Raw genomic sequence first — 20,013 nt, 5'->3', positions numbered from 1 at the left:
ACCATGGTATCAAATGCACAAAATCACTCAAATTTTTTAAAATTTTCAAATTGTGAGTATATACCTAGTTATAATAATTTGATTCATACCTATATCTATCAACAAAACAACTCAAATTTAACTTTATTTCACAATCCATGATTACATACCTAACTAATTATATGTATGAATACTATATACCTAGAATCAAAATCTAACAAAAACAAGTTCAAATTCAGTTCAAACTTGCTTTGAACTAGTGATTAAAGTAGTTAATGTTAATACCTAAGTAATTAAAAAAGTTTCATACTCATTTGAATTGGGTATATACTCAATTTCAACAATGGTGCCCGGGCACCATGGAGCACCAAACAAATTTACTATATATATATATATATATATATATATATATATATATATATATATATATATATATATATATATATATATATATAACAATTTAGAAGTTAAAGAATTAAACATAAATTCGAGATTATTTCAGATATTTCGATTTTTTAAAAAATGAAATTCAGACAACCCTTTATACTTAATGAGAATGCCATATGTATCCGTACCTCCAAATACTTTAGAAATTTGGTAAACGGTTTTATCTTTGACATGGGCCTAGCCCAGCTGAAGACAGGCTCTCAGACTAGCCTGCCTAACAGCTGGCTTACGCCGGCCCAAAAGACAATACTATTAAATAAGTTTTGATTTTTATCAACATACTAATCAAGTCAATATATCTGCATACTAGTCAAATATCAATTCTTCAGCCTTTTGTTTCGAGGAACATACTAATCAATTCGTCAGTGGGGCAAAGATTGAAGCATTCAAGCATATGCTTCCTGACTTTTATTACTGGAAGGATTTTCTCAAAGCAACAAAAGCAACCAAGAATATTGGGGAAACAAGGAAGAGCATGTACGGGATGATCTGATCGATGCCCATCTCAGGTTCGTCTAGGGCAGCGTAGTAGTTCTTCTGGCCCCCAAACTTGTCGAAGTACTTCTCGTAGCCCGTGTTACGGGGCAAAGGGGAGCTGTTCACCTTCATGAAGTCCATCGCCTTCAGATGACAGCAAAAACGATTAGCTCATAGTCAGTGCCTTTCAAGGATGGGTCAAGATGATATATCTAACTTCTGCATTGTCCTCAGCCTAGTTGAGTGCTTTAGTCAAGAGAGGGAATGCATAAGCATTTGAGATGCTTACCTGAAAGCTGAACATGAACATGTTTGCTTTCTTACTGATTTCAGAATTTGGATGATTTTTGAGTTTGCTGTACATGCTCATGGCTTCCTTGGACCTATCAAAACAAGATATTTCATGGAATACATGTCCAGAAAATAGAGAGTTTATGAACACAAGATGCTTCACAAATTTAAAAGATATAGTGAAGCAGACTGATGGCACCGATGTTTCCATCAAAATATGCAACTTAAGTCCAACTATGCATGTGAAAATATGCAAATTAACCCATTCCATTGCATAGCTACATGTGAACATGTGCATGCACACACGTACAATTATAAACCATAGAAGCCATTAATTTTATACTGTGGAAAATCCTAGTTTTAGTAAAAATAGGGATTACGAAATTCAGTATGTCGCAATGCATTTAAGTCAAAACAGGTATATATGTGGTGAAAAACATCAATGCAGGAGAAGGACATAGAAAAACAAAGGAAAATACCTGCAGAGTGAATCTAGACAGATGGACCACTGCAAAGCAGCCATTCCATGAAGTTCAGTCTGCGCAATTTATTTTGCGCAACATGAGTAAAAAAACATGGTATAAAAATAAGAAAGGACATAACAGTGAATCAGTAATGCGAGCAAATTTAGAGCTGCATATACTTGAGAAATAAAATGTATCCGAATTAATCCATCTAACAGGACAACATGACATAAAATATCCTATCATGGTGTTTCTCATGTGATAGATTACCAATTACATAATGGAATACCTTGAAGTCCACAGCCTGCATCACTTTTTCATAATAAGGCAATGCTTGTTTAAGTCTTCCAGTATTCATCAGCTCATCACCTTCCTTCAAGGCCTTCAGCATGAAAAGTTCACTGTTATAGATCATACTAACGCAGTGCATGTATTCAGAGACAACTCTAAACTACACTAACACCAAACTTCAAAACTTGAATGTGATCTGGGGAAAGCATTTTCCTTGGGTATTCTAACAGAAAGGATTTTAAAATCAGCATGTTCAAGTCCATAAGATACCTATCAGGTCACCTGTCTGTCAATCATAAAGTACACTAGTACAGTAGTATAAAACAAAAATGACAATTCCTTTCAACGAAGGATAATTAACAAAACATGATGTTTCATGTACCTCAGTGCACTCTGCCTTTGTCTTTGCATCAACTATCATGTTCTGACTATTCCTATATGCAGCTATTAGCTCTTTGGTACGCTTATCCTTGGCTGCCTTCTCTTCAGCACTTTGAGTTTCTCCACCAAGGCGTATATTTCTTCCGCCACCATACTAATAAAGAAGAAATAGGGGAAAATTCAGAACTGGGTAAACATGGCACTACCATAAGCATATTTGCATTCTAATCTAATTTTATCAAATCAAATACATTATGATAGCATCAGCAATTGTCGACATACATTGTCTCAATCAAACAAGGGAAAGAAATGCAGTTCCAAATATCATCTTCTTGGATAATCTTCATTGTTTTTTATCGTCAGAAATGTATTGTTTCACAGATTATCTTCATGTATGTCCCAAAGATTGTGCCAGTCCATATAAAAACCACATACATATTAACCTAAAAAAACATACATATTATGATACATATTATGTACTCACTCCTACGCTCTACAGTCTACATGCAGTCATTCTTGGATAATGGCCTATAAATCATATGCAGGTAGCTTCTGCAGCCATGTTGGATACGTCAATATTGTCCCCTGTTAAGGCAAACTTTTAACTGAAACATTTTTCTGAAGGATTGTGCTGGATCTCTGCAGTACAAATAGACAAGCTTGTGGTGATTGATTCCCTATACATAAGTAGCCTGGTGCCACTAGGTTGTATAATTTGCAGAATTAAATGTAGCATTACAATCATATGGGAATTCAAAAGGGAGAAGTTACTAAATATAAAGAGAGGATTGCACAATAATCTTTTGTATTTTTAACAGAAGTATGCAAAAAGGATATTAGAGTTTCATTTTAAAAAATCACTGTCCTCCGAACACAGTTCAACATATAACAATAAAATGACCATGCAAACATGAAAAAATTCTAATAACTGAAAGCAGATATACATGGAATGCTTTAAGAGATACAGAAAATATGGTATATTACCGCCTTAGAAATATTTTGTGGCCGTGGAAACATTCCCCATGATCTAACTGTCGGTTTGTAATCGTCTTCATCCTCTTCTGGCTCAGTAACAGTTGAAGGTGGTGTTTCATCGGGCTTGTTTTCTTCCTTCTTTTCTTCTGTTGTTGAGCGTGAGGTTTCCTCAGGCTCACTATTATCTGCTGGTTGAACCTCTGTCGAACGACGAGTCTTCCCAAATTTACTAGGGTCCCCTATTATTATCTCCACTTCAGGAAAATCTTTATCTGGAAAAGGATCAGCCGCTGGAGCTAAACCTGGTGGAGGCCCCTTATAACTCTTTTTCTCGAAAAAGTCTAGGCCCAAAAAGTCAGTCTCATCGTACTCATACTCTTCTTTCTTATTTGTGAATTTACCAAATGCACCATCTTCAGTAGAAAATCTACTTTGACCTAAAAGTAAAGCAAATGTTATGGACAACACTCAAAATAAAAATGATGTTAATGAACACTTGCACAATGTAAAAAGTTTTTTAACTGTTCGCAGTGAGGATTCTATGCTATTCTTACATGAAAAACTAAGTAAACAGCGTCATGGTTCAAACGAACATGCGAAAGTTTTCAAGTTGTAGGTTTGCAAGTACAAACGGTAACATTCTTCAAAACAAGAATGTATTGAGAGGAAAAAAAAAAAGATGCATACTCTCACAGGATCACAATGACAAAGGGATCCACCAACTCTTGTACTAACCATCTCGCAATCCCCCTAAACATGTTTCCACGGATAAAGAAAATGCTTCTAGGCATTTGATCAACAGAGTTTGTGCCTACTTTCCAAAAGAGAAAAAAAAAGGCTTCCAGGAATTGAAACCTATATCCCAATGACCATTACTACATTACTCCACATGCTTCTGGTAAAAACAAAATGGGGAAATGCATCAATCAGCAAAAGGTTTCAAACCACAACCATATATATCACCCGGGGACATTGCATACAGACCAGACTCAGAATGCTATCATCTGAATTGCAAAAGTTTTTCTGTCTGTCTCCATCTATTCCTCATTTCTATCCGTGAATGCAGTAATCATCAATTCATTCATCATCTTAGTGGATTGGAATGATTTTACCAATGGGAGCAAAGATGCAAACTGACGTCACCTCTCTACTCACCAAATCTCGGCGACGCCCCGAGCAGCGGGGAGCCGCCGCCGCCGCCCAGCCCTCCCCCGTTGCCATTCCTGTACTCCACCGCCCGCGCGAAGGACTCCTTGCTGGACCTCGAGTTCTCCTCCATAGCCGCCGGGGGCTGCGGCGGCGGCGCAGGGGTAGGCGGAGGGGGCGGGGGGCTGTCCCTCTCCTTCTTGTAGGCGGCGGCGCGGGCGAAGGCGAGCGCGATGGGGTCCTTCGGCTCGGCCTCCTCGGGCGGCGGCGGCGGAGGCGGGGAGGAGGATGAGGAGGCGAGCGGGCGCGCGAGGTGGAGTGGCTTGGTGGTCAGCGTCGTCGGGGGCTTGGCTGCGGCGGCGGCGGCGGAGTGGGGTTTGCGGGTGGGGGGGAAGGGGAGGCGGCGGCGCGGGGAGGTGGTGGTGGAGGGGAGGAGGGAGGAGGCGGCCATTGGTTCGCGGCGTCGCGGTAGGCGACAATCCAAGCGTTTGTTATCCGTTATTCCTCGGCGCGGAGAACGGGGAGGCCGGGGGTGAGTGGAGCCAGTCGTGAAGCGCGGGTTTGCTAGGTGGGCCGTCGCAGTACGGCAGTAGTAACAGGCCGTAGGCTTTCGTTATCCGCTTCTCATATTTTCCTCAGTACAAAAAAAAAAAAACAGAACGGTAAAACGTTTGATTTTTGTTGGTATACCTATCACCCTACTGCATCCTCCGTTCCAATTTAATTGAAACCATAAGTTTCCGTGCTCAACTTTAACTATTCATTTTATTTAAAAATTTTTTATAATTAGTATTTTTGTTGTTATGAGATGATAAAACATGAGTATTACTTTATGCGTGACTTATGTTTTTATTTTTTTTCAAATAAAAAGGACGATTAAAGTTGGATATAGAAACTCATGGCTGCACTTAAAATGGGACGGAGGGAGTACTATCGGTATTAGAGCTACTTCCTCCATTTCACATCATAAGTTATATATTTGACTTTTTTTTGTCAAATTTTTTTAAGTTTAATTAAATTTATAAAAAATATAGGAACATCTTCATACAAAATAAACATATAATCAATATATATTTAATATTAAATTTAATAAAACTAATTTGATGTTGTTGATGCTACTATTTTTTTATAAACTTGACTAAAGAATTTTGACTAAAAAAGTTAAACGGCTTATAATATGAACAATGGGAGTAGTAACTTATATGTATATCAGCCGATACATGTTAGATACTCCTTTCATTCGAAAATATAAGACACAACCACCTTAACCAAAAAATCAAGAAATAATTATTATCACCTTATAATTTGGATTGTCCTAATAAATAAAATGCATGCACCCATTAAAATTAGATATCTCGAAGGTAGAAGATTTAAATAATAATATTTTAGTGAAAAAAATTTTCTAGTTAATGGCATGCATACATACATGCTCTATATTATGAAACAAGTCTTATATTATGGAATGGGGAAAAGTATCAACTGGTATCCATTGTTATGGAAAGTAGTTATCTCGCAACCTAGATTAAGTAGATCAATTTCATATGCAGGAGGACGTGACCGATTCATCGAACTTGGGCAATGTGACAGCGAAGTTTGTTGGACAACATTTTAGCCAAGGTGTTTGTTTGCTACCCTACAAACAATATGACAGCGTAATTTTGGTGTTGTAACTTTGTAACTCCGTATCGCATAACGGCCATCAGTAATCACCAGCCAACTGATCGAGGCCAAAATCACAACGTACTCCTTGTTGTACACATGCCAGTTCCCACGCCTAAGAGACTACGAGATGTCGAGATTGTTGTCATTTCTCAAAAAAGGATGTCGAGATGGTACAGCACTCTGGCAGAAGACGCAGGACGGCGGCAGGAGCCACCGCGAAAAGGCCGGGCCCAAATTGGCAGCTTACGTACGCCACTAGCCCACTACGCGAGATGCAACTGCCCAAATTGCACGCATGTGTGGTTGTGAGCAACGAACCTCTGACCGATTTTTCTTTTTTTAAGATCAAAGAGGCAACAGCCTCCGATTAGAAGGATAGGCACATCACATAGCCAGTTTTACAGGACAGCCCCATGGGGATAGAATATCTCATTATGCTTGGCTCGTACTAGTATAGTGTATTCCATCCATCTAAAAATTCTAATCCTAAAGGATGTATCTGTACATAAATATTGTCCAGATACATATCTATAATTGGTTTGTTTTGACAGAGGAGTAAGATTTAAAACCCAGCAAACAAGGGATTAGGCATTTTATGGTTGAAGGTCTTAATTTAAATTCGTCAATGCACAAATGGGGGAGCACTGACTGGCCTAGTGGCGCGTATCGACCATGGTTAAATCTGCATCCACGTATGTGCGCTCGAAAGATCATGAGGATCGATGTACTCCCTCCGTTTCAAAATATTGACACTGTTGACTTTTTAGCATATGTTTAACCGTTTGTCTTATTAAAAAAATTTGTGAAATATGTAAAACTATATGTATACATGAAAGTATATTTAACAATGAATAAAATGATAAAAAAAATAAATAATTACTTAAAATTTTTTAATAAGACGAATGGTCAAACACGTACTAAAAAATCAACTGTGTCAAACATTTTGAAATGGAGGAGTACAGACTCCAGGTTGCTGCATTACTTAGGCAGACGATAAGAAGTACGGAGTAGGCCGGATCAGCGTAAACCCAAAACAGGGAAGCACATTTGCACTAGGCGTCAAAGAAAGGAGGAAAAAAAGAGGCAGCAACACCATCATCATCATTATTATCATCATCAAACCTAAAGCAAGCAGCTAACCCTGCCTCCTGCTGCCACACCCGCCAGAGTAAGTAAAACCACGCACACTTTAGCCTAAATTAGCCGCTAACCACGCCCGCCACGTACGCCGCCTCTGGGACCCCGAGCCGAGGCGCTTGCGGCGAAAGTCCGGAACCATCTGCTTCTCCTCCCCTCGATCTCCCGCCCGCGCGTCGCCACCTCCGCACACGCCGACGCCGCGCGCGCTGCACTTTTTTACGCTTTCTTTACCCCCGTCTCCCTCGCGTCGCGCCTCTCCGGAAATCACCAGAAGCCGGGCGTCCGTGGCGTGGCCCCGCGCGTACGTGTCCCCCCTACCCCTTGCCACACGCCGACACGTGCCATCCCCATCCACCCACACGTGTCACCCCTCTCCCCGCCTATATATCCCTCCACCAACCAGCACGTTTTCTCCTCACTTAATCACAGTAGCTCTCAGCTAGCTAGCTAAACCAGTGCTAATTGTGTTGCTAATTTGTGTTTGATTTGTGATTTTGATACGAGATGGCCGGAGTAGGGAGGACGATGATCGCGCCGCTGCTGGTGCTGAATCTGATCATGTACTTGATCGTGATCGGGTTCGCGAGCTGGAACCTCAACCACTACATCAACGGCGAGACCAACCACCCGGGGGTCGCCGGCAACGGCGCCACCTTCTACTTCCTCGTCTTCGCCATCCTCGCGGGGGTGGTCGGCGCCGCCTCCAAGCTCGCCGGCGTCCACCACGTCCGCTCCTGGGGCGCGCACAGCCTCGCCGCCGGCGCCGCGTCGGCGCTCATCGCCTGGGCCATCACCGCGCTCGCCTTCGGCCTCGCCTGCAAGGAGATCCACATCGGCGGCTACCGCGGGTGGCGCCTCCGCGTGCTCGAAGCCTTCGTCATCATCCTCGCCTTCACGCAGCTGCTCTACGTCGCCATGCTCCACGGCGGCCTCTTCTCCGGCAACCACGCCGCCGGCGCCGGCGGCTACGGCGGCGACTACCCCGCCGACCACCACCACAAGCCCGCCGCCGCGGCCAGGGTCTAACTGAATTTGACCCCGACACACCGGCCAATCGATCGATGCCATCCATCATGCACACGACTGCCTATATATCTCGGTGTGATCGAGCTTTGATTTTCTCGTAATTTCTTCACTTTGTGTTTCCCGCTCGTGCATTGCTGCTAGATGCAATGGCAATGCACGAACAACGCTGTTCATATACTCTCCGTATGTAAACTTCTGTTCTCTGTATCGACGTTCGTAATCATATGTATGTACCGTTTGGTTTGGTTTTAGTTCAAATGTTTGCTGCTGTGTGTTTGGTTCTGTTTGAATTCAAGTATAAAATGTGTGCACGGATGAATTGAGAAAATGTAGAGTACTGTGATTAATTAAGTTTAACTTGCTTGCCCTCATCCTAACGCATTAGTACTACCTTCCGTTGAACACGGTTTACTGGTAGTATCAGCTAGCCGTTCGGCCCGTATGACTGCAGCATGTGAGTACTAAGTATTTGAGTCGATAGCCTCGTGTTTTATTTACAGATGTGGATCCAAAGTATATTAATGTTGTGCCGACCCTAGTTTGCACTTCGCATGAGCTTAATCTACTGGTGATGCTCCAAACTTTTACTGGTGGTGCTTCAGAGTGTTCTTTTTTATTATTTATTAGTTGATGCTTCGAGATTTTACTGGCGATGCTTCAAAGTTTGAATAAAAAACGACAATGTTCTTAACGTCGTGAAGGGGAAAGAAAGGACTAGAAGAGCAGAATGGGCTGGCGTTTTCTTATAGCCTTCTGACCTTCTCCAAATCCACAGTCCAGCCCAGTAATATCATTGACAACTGAAATGGGCCTTCTATCGCGCAGCTTATTCAACAATAGAACACAAAAATGACCGTTGATTTGCTATGTGCCTATGTCATGTTAGGACGCTATACAAAGATAAGCGCAAAGCGACATGTAATTAACCCGCTCTTTCTTGACATCCATTGCTGGAGCCTGGGGAGTAGCCCAACCGCAGAGGCAAAGTGTGATTCCCCAGCTGTGCTCGTAGTAGCATATGCTATGCTTTTCTTGGTGATGCAGCAACGTACTAACTATGCCAAATATAACTGAAAGTGCTGCTGCACTGCATCCCTGCAGGTTGCAGATCTTGTTTTCTCCAGCTTCAAAAATCAACCTTCCGTCCGTTCCGACCGGCCTACCTCGCCGGCGATGGGTGTTGCAGACGATTGCTCCTCCGAGCGGAGCAACCGGAGCACGGGGGCGACCATGTCAGTGGCGGCGAGCGGCAGCTGCTGCTGCAGCATCAACATCTACGTGAACAACAACGTGCAGGGGGTGACCAACTCGGTGCTGGTCAGGAGCAAGGTGGCCATGAGAGACCCCGGAGCTCGCATCCGCCTCCGGCATCCTCCCCTCCCATGCCCGACCAAGCGGAAGAAGAAGACGGCAGCGGTGACGGCGACGACGACAGCAACGGCGGCCACGAGGAGCTTCCCGTCATCTGCCGCAACGATCCTCATCGCCACTCTGGTTCTGCTGCTGTTAGCTCTGCTCTGTATGTGGATGTGCTGATAGACTTAATTTTGTGGGGGCGTGGATTTTAAGTTTCTAATTAAGGACGTGAATACAATCCAGAATATATATTATTTGTACCCTGATTTTTTATAAATTTTAGAAATAGACTTTTCTAAAATTTATTTTCAATTCTAAACATTTTAATCATGCTGGTTTTGGTGACATAACGAAACAACGTTGTTACTGTGTCACACCACCAATCAGGGCGAAGCTACACTCGTTCATAGGGGTCAGTTGACCCTGACGATCTTTTGCGAACCTCTGGTACCCTTCTTTATTTTGCCATCTATGACCCCAGTGAAGAGAAAAACTAGACCCCGATAATATTATTGATTCTTCCGTCAAAACCCAAATAGCGACTAGGAACGTTACTAACAAACAATAAATTAGCTAGCACTTATAATTTATACATTAGCCGAATATACATATACGATTGGGATTTGGATCCAAAAATAACATTGGAAGCCCACAACTCCACGAGTTTCTCTTGTTGCGTCATCGTATTCCTTCGAGCACTTTGTCCCACACCGGCATTGCGCATATTGATATCTTATACTCCCTTCGTTTCATGTTACAAGACGTTTTGACTTTGGTCAAAGTCAAACTACTTTAAGTTTGACTAATTATGTAGAAAAAATTAGTAATATTTACAACATCATCATAGTTTCATTAAATCTATAATTGAATATTTTTTTATAATATATTTATCTTGGGTTAAAAATATTACTACTTTTATCTATAAAATTAATCAAACTTATAGTAGTTTAATTTTGACCAAAGTCAAAACATCTTATATCCTAAAACGGAGGGAGTATCATCTTATTTCTAGCAGAACGGAAGGCAAGAAATTAGTGGTTTTGATGATCTTTGGTGCATTTGGTGTCTTTTACAAATTAATAATGTATAGTTTTTAATAAATTTGTAGACATTTCATTTTATCATAATGTATTGTCATTAATTTTGTCATGTATTATGTATATTCTTAGATCATTAATTACAAACTAGATGACATATTTCCGATTTAGTATTGGATTCCAATGTAGCGATATGACATTTTTCTTACCAAATTTCAATAAGTTTTGATCTAGTTTTACCGTGAAGTCTCAAAAAACATTGGAAATTTCACTCAGAATATACTTTTCGTCCCACGGCGCAACATCAAAATTACATGATTTCTGGTTAGTTTTGATCGAAAACATAAACCCTGGTTAATACTGACCCCGGTAACCATTTATCCTGGCTTCACCCGTGCCACCAATGGTGACTGTGCTAGTGTTATTTTACCACACCAACCTAGCCGACATGGAAAAATCCTTGCCATGCCAGTAATGGTGGTGTGACAAAACAAATGTTGTTCGCCAAGCTAGTGATCAAAAAGTTTAGAATTTTCAAATAAAATTTGAGAGAGTTGATTTTTAAAATTGAAAACTAAAAGATTCAAAAATTGAAAATAAAATCTACGAACAGTTTGTAATTTGCAATATCAAATTCAATTTAATTTGCAGAAGCTAATAAACTTAACAACCAAGTGAAAATCAAAGTCAAAGTCTATCTTAAACCTGACTCGAATTAATCTCAAACACTATACTTTCTCTAACTCGACTCAAACTCCTACGTCGCAAAGATAACTATATAAAACTCCTTCCACGTCGTAGAGATAATGTAATGTGTAAGTACTTTCGGTTAGTTCATCTTCCACTTTATTCATCGCCGGAGAGGAAGCAATCGAAACGAACGCGATGGCGGCGTTAGAGGGAGGAGCAGCGGGCGGTGCCGGCGGCAATCGTTCGCCGCCACCGCCAACACCGGGGCAGCAGGAGGAGGCGTCGTCGTCGTCGAAGAACTCGAAGGTGGCCGGGTGGAGCAAGGAGGAGGACGACCCGATCATCGGTGGCGGCGGTGGGGAGAAAGAGGAACCTACGCCGTCGCCGGAGTGCCTCCCGCTGTTCCCTCTGACGCCGGGATGCCACCACCAGAAGCAGGCACAGGCACCGGCACAGGCACCGCCGCCGCTTGCGGTTACGCCGGGATTCCCTACGCCGGAGTTCCTCGTGCTTTTCCCCCTGACTCCGGGCCTCCGGGGATGTGATCTGAAGGACAATGCGGCGGCGATGGATGTGGATAGCGAAGCCGTCCGGCGCTCACTGAGTTGAGGCTAGCTAGCTTGCACCGGCCGGCCGCGGTGGCGTTCGACGTAATGCCGCTACAACGGTGCAGCCTCTCCGTATGTAGATTATTTTTTATCGGCCTTTTTAATTTTTGTTGTTTGTTCTTGCTAGCTACTTCCTCCATTTTACAATGTAAGTCATTCTAACATCTCCCATATTTATATCTAGATTTATTAACATCAATATAAATATGAGAGATGCTAGAATGATTTACATCGTGAAACAAATAAAGTAGTTAGTAGTAACTATCAAGAAGACGTCTTGTGATTCTGGTTGTTAATAGTCAGTAAATTGTGTTTCTGGCTGCTCAGATATTCTTGCTCCAGAAGTCAAGATGCACATGTATTAGCCCATGAACAACCGGACTCTGCTTCCCGTTAACATCCGGATTCTGCATTTCCGTTACACGTCGTGTTTAGTTTGAAGAGGATTTGAATTCAGTCAATTATACGTTCAACCTGAAGGCAGACACATTTTAAGGAGATTTTGAATTTGCAAGAAAAAAAGGAAGGGGAGCGCCTCAGTTGTACGCGTGTCAGCCGTCAGAACATCGAGGCAGCAGCGAAGCCAGCTCGCGAGTAGGTTGGGTGACCGTGTCCTGAACTTCACCTCTGCCGTCTTCTCTATTGACACCTATTGATATTTACAAAAATATTAGTCTGTGTGTTTAGTTTCTGAAATTGGAGAGAAGTTTGAGGAAAGTTGATACTTTAGAAAAAAAATTGAGAGTATCTGTGTGTAGGAAAGTTTTGGATGTGATGTGATGTGATGGAAAGTTCAGAGTTGGGGGAGAAATTTGGTGTGAACTAAACAGAGCCTTAGTTGATAAAAAAATGTATTAATCTTCCTCACTCGAATCATGTGCTATACTGGCTCAGCCACTGCATGGCAGCTGCAAGCGCTGCACCAAACTCCTCCCACGCACATTTTGTTATTGGGCTCAGGTCTAGCCTGCCCCTTTTCATGGCCCCCTTTTGGGAAAAGTACACCGAAGGTCCCTAAACTTGTCATCGAGTTACTAAAACGTCCTCAAACCGCAAAACCAGACATCGGGGGTCCTCTAACTATCAAAACCAGGTCAGTGTTGGTCAAAGGGCAGTATTGTGTCCGGTTTTGTCCTACGTGGCGCATTGACCACGGTCTTCAGCGCTGAGTCAGCAAGGCGGTAGTTAGGATATAATGGGCGAAATCTTTGGCGCGCGATTAGGTTATCCCCATTCACCGAAACCCTAGCGAAGCAGGAAACGAGCGGGGCGGCGGCGGCGGCGGCAGTGACTTGGCGACCGGCGGCGAGCGGCAGCGCGGAGATGTCGAGCTCGATGAGCGACGGCTCGTCGTCTACCCGTGAGTCGAAGGCATCTCCCGTGCCTTATCGGGTTGGTCCGCTAGAATATCAGCCCGCGGTGATGTGCCGATGCCGTCCACCAGCCAAGGCGGCGAGGTGGATCTCGTGGAGCACGGACAACCCTAGGCGCCGGTATTACAAGTGCCAAAACGCTCGGGTAAGTGAGGGATTTTGGTATTACAAGTTGGATTTGTTGAGTTTGCGTTTTTAGGGTTTGAAGTGGGGTTTTTTCTTGCAGCAAGGGGGGTGTGATTTCTGGGCATGGTACGACGGGCCGACGTCAAGCTTCATCAGGGAGCTCTTGAATGATTTGCGGGACAGGGTGAATTCGTTGAGGAGGGAGAACGAAGTGATGCGAAAAGAGGTCGAACAGAGTCGGGATAAGGTGGAAGTACAGAGTAAAGCGATAGATGATGCTCGTGGTGTGGTTGCTATGAAGAATGCAAAAATTATGTGCTTGAAGGCCAGGAATCATAAGTTAGAGAAGGAAAGAAAAGTCTTTGTAATATGTGTGGTGTCATGTATGTTTGTGCTATTTGTGGTGTTGTTTGGGAAGAAGTGAGACATTGTGATGTGTGGCCAATATGATGTAATCAGGTCCTATATTATGTGTTAGCTATGCTCTGGAAAGACAATATGTTTGATGAGATATATGTATCAGTTGTGCTATCAATTTGGAATGAGTTATGTAAATGAATGGTTGCTAATTGAAAGATGAGTTCTAAATGAATGGTTGCAATATCAAATGTGACAACAAAATACAGCTGGCTATATGTTTCAAGCTGTGCAAAGATTACATGGATGTTAAGTGCAATATTGTTGGTTGAATTCAACAGAAGGGAGCTAGTGCATCTATTGTAGCAACATATGTAAGGCAACATGTAAATTTCTGCAGGAAACATCCAGTCAGGGAGCAAATGGTCCTGAAATAATTGGATTTGCACCATTAAGAGAATAGCAAATGAAGTTGCACACAATTAAGTCTCAATTAAGTAACATAGCCAAATCAGTATGGCATCACAACTTATGTCTTACATCACAGATAAGCAAGCCAAATAGTATGGCATCACAGAAATAGTTGGCTGTCTAGTATCTGCCATTACATCACACACAGATATAGTTGGCTAAATGCGGTCTGCCATTACATCACACACATAAATAGTTGGCTTAAAAGTCTGCCATTACATCAGAGAGCATGTTTCAGCATAACATGACACACAGAAATGGGCACATTCAGAACTTCTTGGTTTCCCATGGAAGAAGAATGAGAGCTCCTCCAGCTTTCTTCTTTGACAGATTTTTTGTAGGCTCTTCAGCTGAGACAGACACAATTGCCTTACCAGATGTCAGCCTCACAGATGCAGTTGTGGAGCTTTTGGAATGGGGAACTATTGCTTGCAGATCAACTTGAGCAGATCCACCATGTTCTGTGCAAACTTTGGCACTTGCAGCAACCCTGACCATCTCCTGGCTCTCCATTGGTGCCTGCAATGACATATATGTGCTAAATGTTAAACTTTGCTTCGGTTAAAAGATAACTTTGGAATGGATAATTTTTTGCATTTACCTTGCTCTTGTAGTGTTTGGTCCTGGATTGGCTTGTAGTGTCTGTGGTAGTCAGGCTGACAAATTTCCTCTTCTTGCTGTGAGCAGAACTGCCTAGTGTGTTTGATAACACCATCTGCTGGCTTGGTGAAGGATTTTGCTGTTGAGAACCCACTGTGCCAGAACCACTAGACTGATGCTTTGAACAACTACTTTTGTTGTGCCCAACTTGCTTGCACCTAGTGCATCTAATTACAGTACCATACTTGGGCATCTTGGTTGGCTTGGGTGGCTCATGCTTCTCCCTCCTCCTTTCAGTTTTTGGCCTTCCTGGCATCTTAATGTATCCAGGTGCATTTAGTGGTTCCCTATCATCCTGTGGCCAAGCACTCATTCCTTCCAATGGCTGAAGGCAATGCACATATGTGCTTCTAAATGCATCCACATAGTAACAAGGTGCAATATAGTCATCTAGCTTGTTTGTTCTATAGAATATGCATGATATAGCATGAGGGCATGGTAATCCTGAGAGCTGCCAATACCTACAAGAGCACTCCTTCTTGTCCAAGTGTACTGTAAACCTATGGTCATGGTGCTTAACCTCAAAACTATCACCTCCATTGCAAATAGCATGGCAAAAAGCTGATTCAGTGATGTAAACATTAAGTTTTTTGAGAATTCCTGGGCATACAACAGTAGTCCACTTAGCACCAGCTGCTTTATGATCATTGATCCTAACCATGACCTTTCTCCAAATTGTCTCAAGCATTGTGATAATTGGATGAAATCTAGATTCTAGTATCCATCTATTGAAAGATTCACATAAGTTATTGTCAACTGAGTCACAGTTAGAACCTAACCTGAACCAAGCTCTACTCCAATGCTCAGGATGTGTGTTCAGTATAGCTTGAGTGACCTGTGCAAGTTTAACCCTAGCAAGATTAAATAGTATTATGCATGGAGCTTTTGCACACCTCCAGAACTTCTTTTGGAACTGCTTCTCATGGAAATGCCTTTTCCAATTGGCATAAATGTGCCTAGCACAGTTCCTATGCTCAGCCTCAGGTGCCCATTTCTCCACAGCATTAAGGATACCCTGCATACCAAACAGAATTGCAAAATTTAGTCAGACAGATGTAGTGAAAGTTGACACAACAGAAAATAAGTCAGTACAAAGCAAATCAAGGAATTAATACCCACCTTTTGTTGATCTGAAATGAAGACCCAGCCAGCTCCTGTGCCAACTTTGATATCACCACAAAGCAAATCAAGGAACCAGTCCCATTCCTCATTGTTTTACTTTGCAACAACTGCCCAAGCTAGAGGATACATCTGATTGTTGGCATCTCGGCCTATAGCACACAACAGCTCTCCATTGGTTGCCCCCTTGAAAAAACATCCATCCAGCTCCACCACTCTCCTACACCCAACTGTGAAACCTTTCTTGCATGCATCCAAACAGATGTACATCCTCTTAAATACTGGTGGATCCATGCCAATCTCCCTATTCACAACCACAGTGCTGCCAGGGTTGCTTCTGAGAAGTTCAAGTTGGTAATTAAACAACTTTTGGTATTGCCCCTTAGCTGAGTCAAACTTCTTCTTCATCACAAGCCACTTTGCTCTCTTCAGCTTAGAGACAGATGCATCTACAAACATTTCTTCTTGTACAGTTGCTTTCATGTGAGCTATTGGCCAGGAAGGATTAGCAGCTATGAAATTGCCATACTTTTCTGCTATCCTAACAAATGTAACCAGCCTACTATCCCTCCTAGGTGGACAAGCATGCAGGTTGTCAAAGGTTACTATTTGCCAGCTGTCTGACCTAGAATTCTTGGAAAGCAGACATACCCAGGGACAACTTTCCCAATCACACTTTGCCCTAACCCTTTGCCCATCATCCTTAGCAAAGTTGATCACTTTCCTCTCTGCAATAGCATATGTTGTAATAGCCTTCTTGAATTGCTTCTTACAACTGAACTTCATCCCCAATTCAAATTTAGGGGCACCTTGGCTCTTCTTATACCTTGCTTGATGGCTGCCTTTAGTCCTCATCTCCCCATCATTGCCAAGTTCATCAAATGATTCCTCCTCATCACTATCTGCATAAGGGGTTTCATTCCCTGCCTCATCACCACCTGTATGCATTCTTGGTTCAGCCCTCTGGAAAAAAATGTCATCTAGGTTCTCTAGTTGTCCTGCCTTAACCTTCCTCTTGACCTCCTTGTAATGTTTCCCTATCTCAACAGCCTCTTCATCATCATCTGACTGAGCATCATCCCCTGGAGTATAATCACTGTCTTCATCACTGTCAGAAGGTGGGTGGCTAGCTATGGGTGTACTGTCATATGTTGGATGGTTAGGAATGGGTGCATTGGCAGAAGGTTGATGGCTACCACAGGGTGCACTTTCACAAGGTTTATGGCTAGCAATAGGTGCTGAATCAGAGTGGTAAATAACTATCCTCCTATCAGTTTCTTCCTCTGCCGGTTCTTTACCCTTACATCCACTACCATCAACCTCATCAACCCCTTTCCCTTTGGATACATCTATATCAACCTCCATTTTCCCACCCTCCTTTTCACTTTCAACTTCTAACTTCATTTCTGCCTCCCAATCACTGTCATCATCAGACCCATTACACAAATCAACAATCTCTGGCTCTTCAACATATACATCTGCTACATCCAATTCTCCTGTATAGTCACACATCAGTTTGCAAGCCTTATCATTAGAAAGAGCACGAAGACCTGTTTGCAAATCTTTACCAGGAAACAATCAGTGGAGCAAAGTCCCAGACATCACATTGCAATGGTCCTTTAGGTGTCCAAATAGCTCGGGCAAAGAAACCTTGTCTCTTTCTACATATGACAGAGCCTCAGATCCACCACAATATTTCTTCTCACTCCCATCTAAAACAAATACCCCCTTTAGATGAAACCTAACCACAAGAGTGTCCAACACGTCCATCCCCTTCATGCAGAACAAGATATAAAATTGACTTAGAGCATTTGAAATTTGTCCTACACTCGGTCCAAAAAAAAATTGGTCCTACACATGCATACCTAGTACCAAATCCTAACTTCTGCATTAAACTAAGCCTAAACATACCCTAATCAAGTACAAACCTAAATAAATAACTCGTAGCTTAAACCAAATCCCAACATCAAAAATCATTAAAAATATTCCTTCCCACATCCCACTGATACCATGCAACCACACAAACTCATAGAGGAAATGGAATACCTGCCGGATTCAGATATCGGATTGCAGGTGGAATACTCGCCGATGAAACCCCCGCCGGCCGCCGCACCTGGCTCCGACTCCCCACCGAGGTCGCCCCAAGGTGGCCGCCGGCAGCCGCGCCTAGGCCACCACCAGATCCAGGTCGAGCTCGATGTTGTTGGCGGCCGCACCAAACCAGTCACCACCTCGGCGCGACACTCCGCCGTCCCTTCCGCCGCCCCTTCCACCGCCGCCTGCTGCAAATCGACCTCGTCGCCAGCAGCATCGCCCCGGCCGTCCCGATCTAGGGTTTTCACACGAGTGAGGAGTGACAAGTCTGCTGTGCGCCACGGGCCTAACTACCGCCCTGCTGACTTAGCGTCGAACCCCGTCGCCCCTGCTGACTCAGCGTTGAAGACCGTGGTCAATGCGCCACGTATGACAAAACCGGGCACAATACTTCCCTGGGACCAACACTGACCCGGTTTTGATAGTTAGGGGACCCCCGATGTCTGGTTTTGCGGTTTGAGGACGTTTTGGTAACTCGATGACAAGTTCAGGGACCTTCGGTGTACTCCCCCCCTTTTTCCTTGTTTTTGTTGCATAAAGTCTACACTTTCTCCTTCAACTATAATCCAAGTGTAACTTCTCTCCCTCAAACCACAAAATCAGATGCACAAACTCTCTCATCTATCAAAACCATGTCGATTTATCTCCCTCCATGGTTTGCAACCCACTTTTATCCTATGGGGTGCATTGACTAGTCTATCTATGCCGAGTAAAAACAAAATGGGCATGCCCATCATTGACCTTGTCTACCCTACTCTTTTCTCTTTCTACCAAAGCGCACACAAGCGGTGGCCCCTGGTATCAAAGTTAGCAATAAATTATAAGTACGTCAGAATGTCGAGGCAGTTGTGGCTAGGAAACTCGGCTACATGCTCCCTAGCCAACATGTATATATAGGTTCCTCATAACCTTGATGTGGTGCCGTGGAAGGGGATAACATCAAAGCCAGGAACAAAATATAGGTCCAGCCTTAAGTAGATCTCATGATGGCCATGCTAGGAGCACCATGGTGAGCACACACACCACAGCCAGCGCCACATCCACTGCCGAGGTCCTACAGCACAACGAGGAGACCAGTGCTACCCCGAGTCAGAGGAGGAGCTGAGAGGGAGCGCTCGAGGTCTAGCAACTTGAGGAGCTCGAGGTCATGTAGCCAGGTTCAATTTTCAGATCTAGCATGCAGAAGGTGTGTGTGAGCGTACAGGCAACGACTTCTAGCATCGCGGTGCGTTCTAGCAATGGAACTTATCTGTGTGGTTAGATGTTGTTGACGACAGATGTACAATAAGATACAAAAATTGTTTTGTTGGTTAGACATGATCATTATACATGGTAATGGTACAAGATGGTGTTTGTCTTTTAATAAAGTGTTATGTAAATATGCAAAGCCTTGTTCAGCCGATACCTTTCTCAGAGAGATAGGAAGCGACATGGGGAATTAGTTCCGCAACCCTTGAGGATTTCCTAGCCACGACCGCCTCGACATTGTGACGTAGCTGGCTACCCATTCCCTAGCACACATGTAATTCGCTGCACTAATTTTCTACGCATGACATCCCGAACACGGCGAAGATGCCTTCTCCTTCACACTACCCAGCCCTCCTCCTCCCTCTTCACATCATCATCTCCTCCCCTCCTGCCTACACTACCGATGTGGTCTCCTCAAGTCTCCACCACCACAAGTCTCCACCACCACCTCCTCCCCATCCCCATCCTTGCTATAGGCAGCAACTCCACCTCGACATACCTCCCTCTCCCACCATTCCCATCTCCCGGACACACGGTCTTTCTCTCTCCTTCCCTATTTATGATGTTGTCACCACAACCTCCCATTGCCTCCACC

General features: G+C 43.4%; 3 protein-coding genes across 3 annotated transcripts; 2 read left to right on the top strand and 1 right to left on the bottom strand.

Moving 5' to 3' along the window:
• Positions 1 to 548: 548 nt before the first annotated feature.
• Positions 549 to 4,949, bottom strand: LOC127772723 (uncharacterized). The gene is made up of 7 exons (XM_052298678.1): positions 4,461 to 4,949; positions 3,315 to 3,742; positions 2,332 to 2,484; positions 1,948 to 2,040; positions 1,674 to 1,732; positions 1,193 to 1,286; positions 549 to 1,047 (listed from the first exon to the last, which is right to left on the bottom strand). The coding sequence occupies exons 1-7, from the start codon at positions 4,900 to 4,902 to the stop codon at positions 838 to 840; spliced, it is 1,479 nt and encodes a 492-aa protein (XP_052154638.1). The 5' UTR covers positions 4,903 to 4,949; the 3' UTR covers positions 549 to 837.
• Positions 4,950 to 7,677: 2,728 nt separating this feature from the next.
• LOC127774525 (membrane protein PM19L) lies at positions 7,678 to 8,530 on the top strand. Its single transcript, XM_052300786.1, has one exon. It carries the CDS (start codon positions 7,758 to 7,760, stop codon positions 8,277 to 8,279), a length of 522 nt encoding a protein of 173 aa, XP_052156746.1. The 5' UTR covers positions 7,678 to 7,757; the 3' UTR covers positions 8,280 to 8,530.
• Positions 8,531 to 9,390: 860 nt separating this feature from the next.
• LOC127774952 (uncharacterized) lies at positions 9,391 to 9,861 on the top strand. The gene has a single exon (XM_052301244.1). It carries the CDS (start codon positions 9,453 to 9,455, stop codon positions 9,813 to 9,815), a length of 363 nt encoding a protein of 120 aa, XP_052157204.1. The 5' UTR covers positions 9,391 to 9,452; the 3' UTR covers positions 9,816 to 9,861.
• The last annotated feature ends 10,152 nt before the right edge of the window (positions 9,862 to 20,013 follow it).

This window comes from Oryza glaberrima, chromosome 5, assembly GCF_000147395.1.
Source record: "Oryza glaberrima chromosome 5, OglaRS2, whole genome shotgun sequence".
NCBI classification, from domain to species: Eukaryota; Viridiplantae; Streptophyta; class Magnoliopsida; order Poales; family Poaceae; genus Oryza; species Oryza glaberrima.
Note: the sequence above shows the minus strand (reverse complement) of the source record. Positions and strands in the feature narration are given on the sequence as shown.

What these genes read in the sequence shown, in the direction of transcription:
- LOC127772723 (XM_052298678.1), bottom strand. Translation starts at nt 4,902, where the DNA reads ATGGCCGCCTCCTCCCTCCTCCCCTCCACCACCACCTCCCCGCGCCGC. An exon ending in CGGGGCGTCGCCGAGATTTG is followed by an intron (nt 3,743 to 4,460) that starts GTGAGTAGAGAG and finishes CTTTACTTTTAG; the next exon opens with GTCAAAGTAGATTTTCTACT. An exon ending in TGTCTAGATTCACTCTGCAG is followed by an intron (nt 1,287 to 1,673) that starts GTATTTTCCTTT and finishes TTGTTTTGATAG; the next exon opens with GTCCAAGGAAGCCATGAGCA.
- LOC127774952 (XM_052301244.1), top strand. Translation starts at nt 9,453, where the DNA reads ATGGGTGTTGCAGACGATTGCTCCTCCGAGCGGAGCAACCGGAGCACG.
- LOC127774525 (XM_052300786.1), top strand. Translation starts at nt 7,758, where the DNA reads ATGGCCGGAGTAGGGAGGACGATGATCGCGCCGCTGCTGGTGCTGAAT.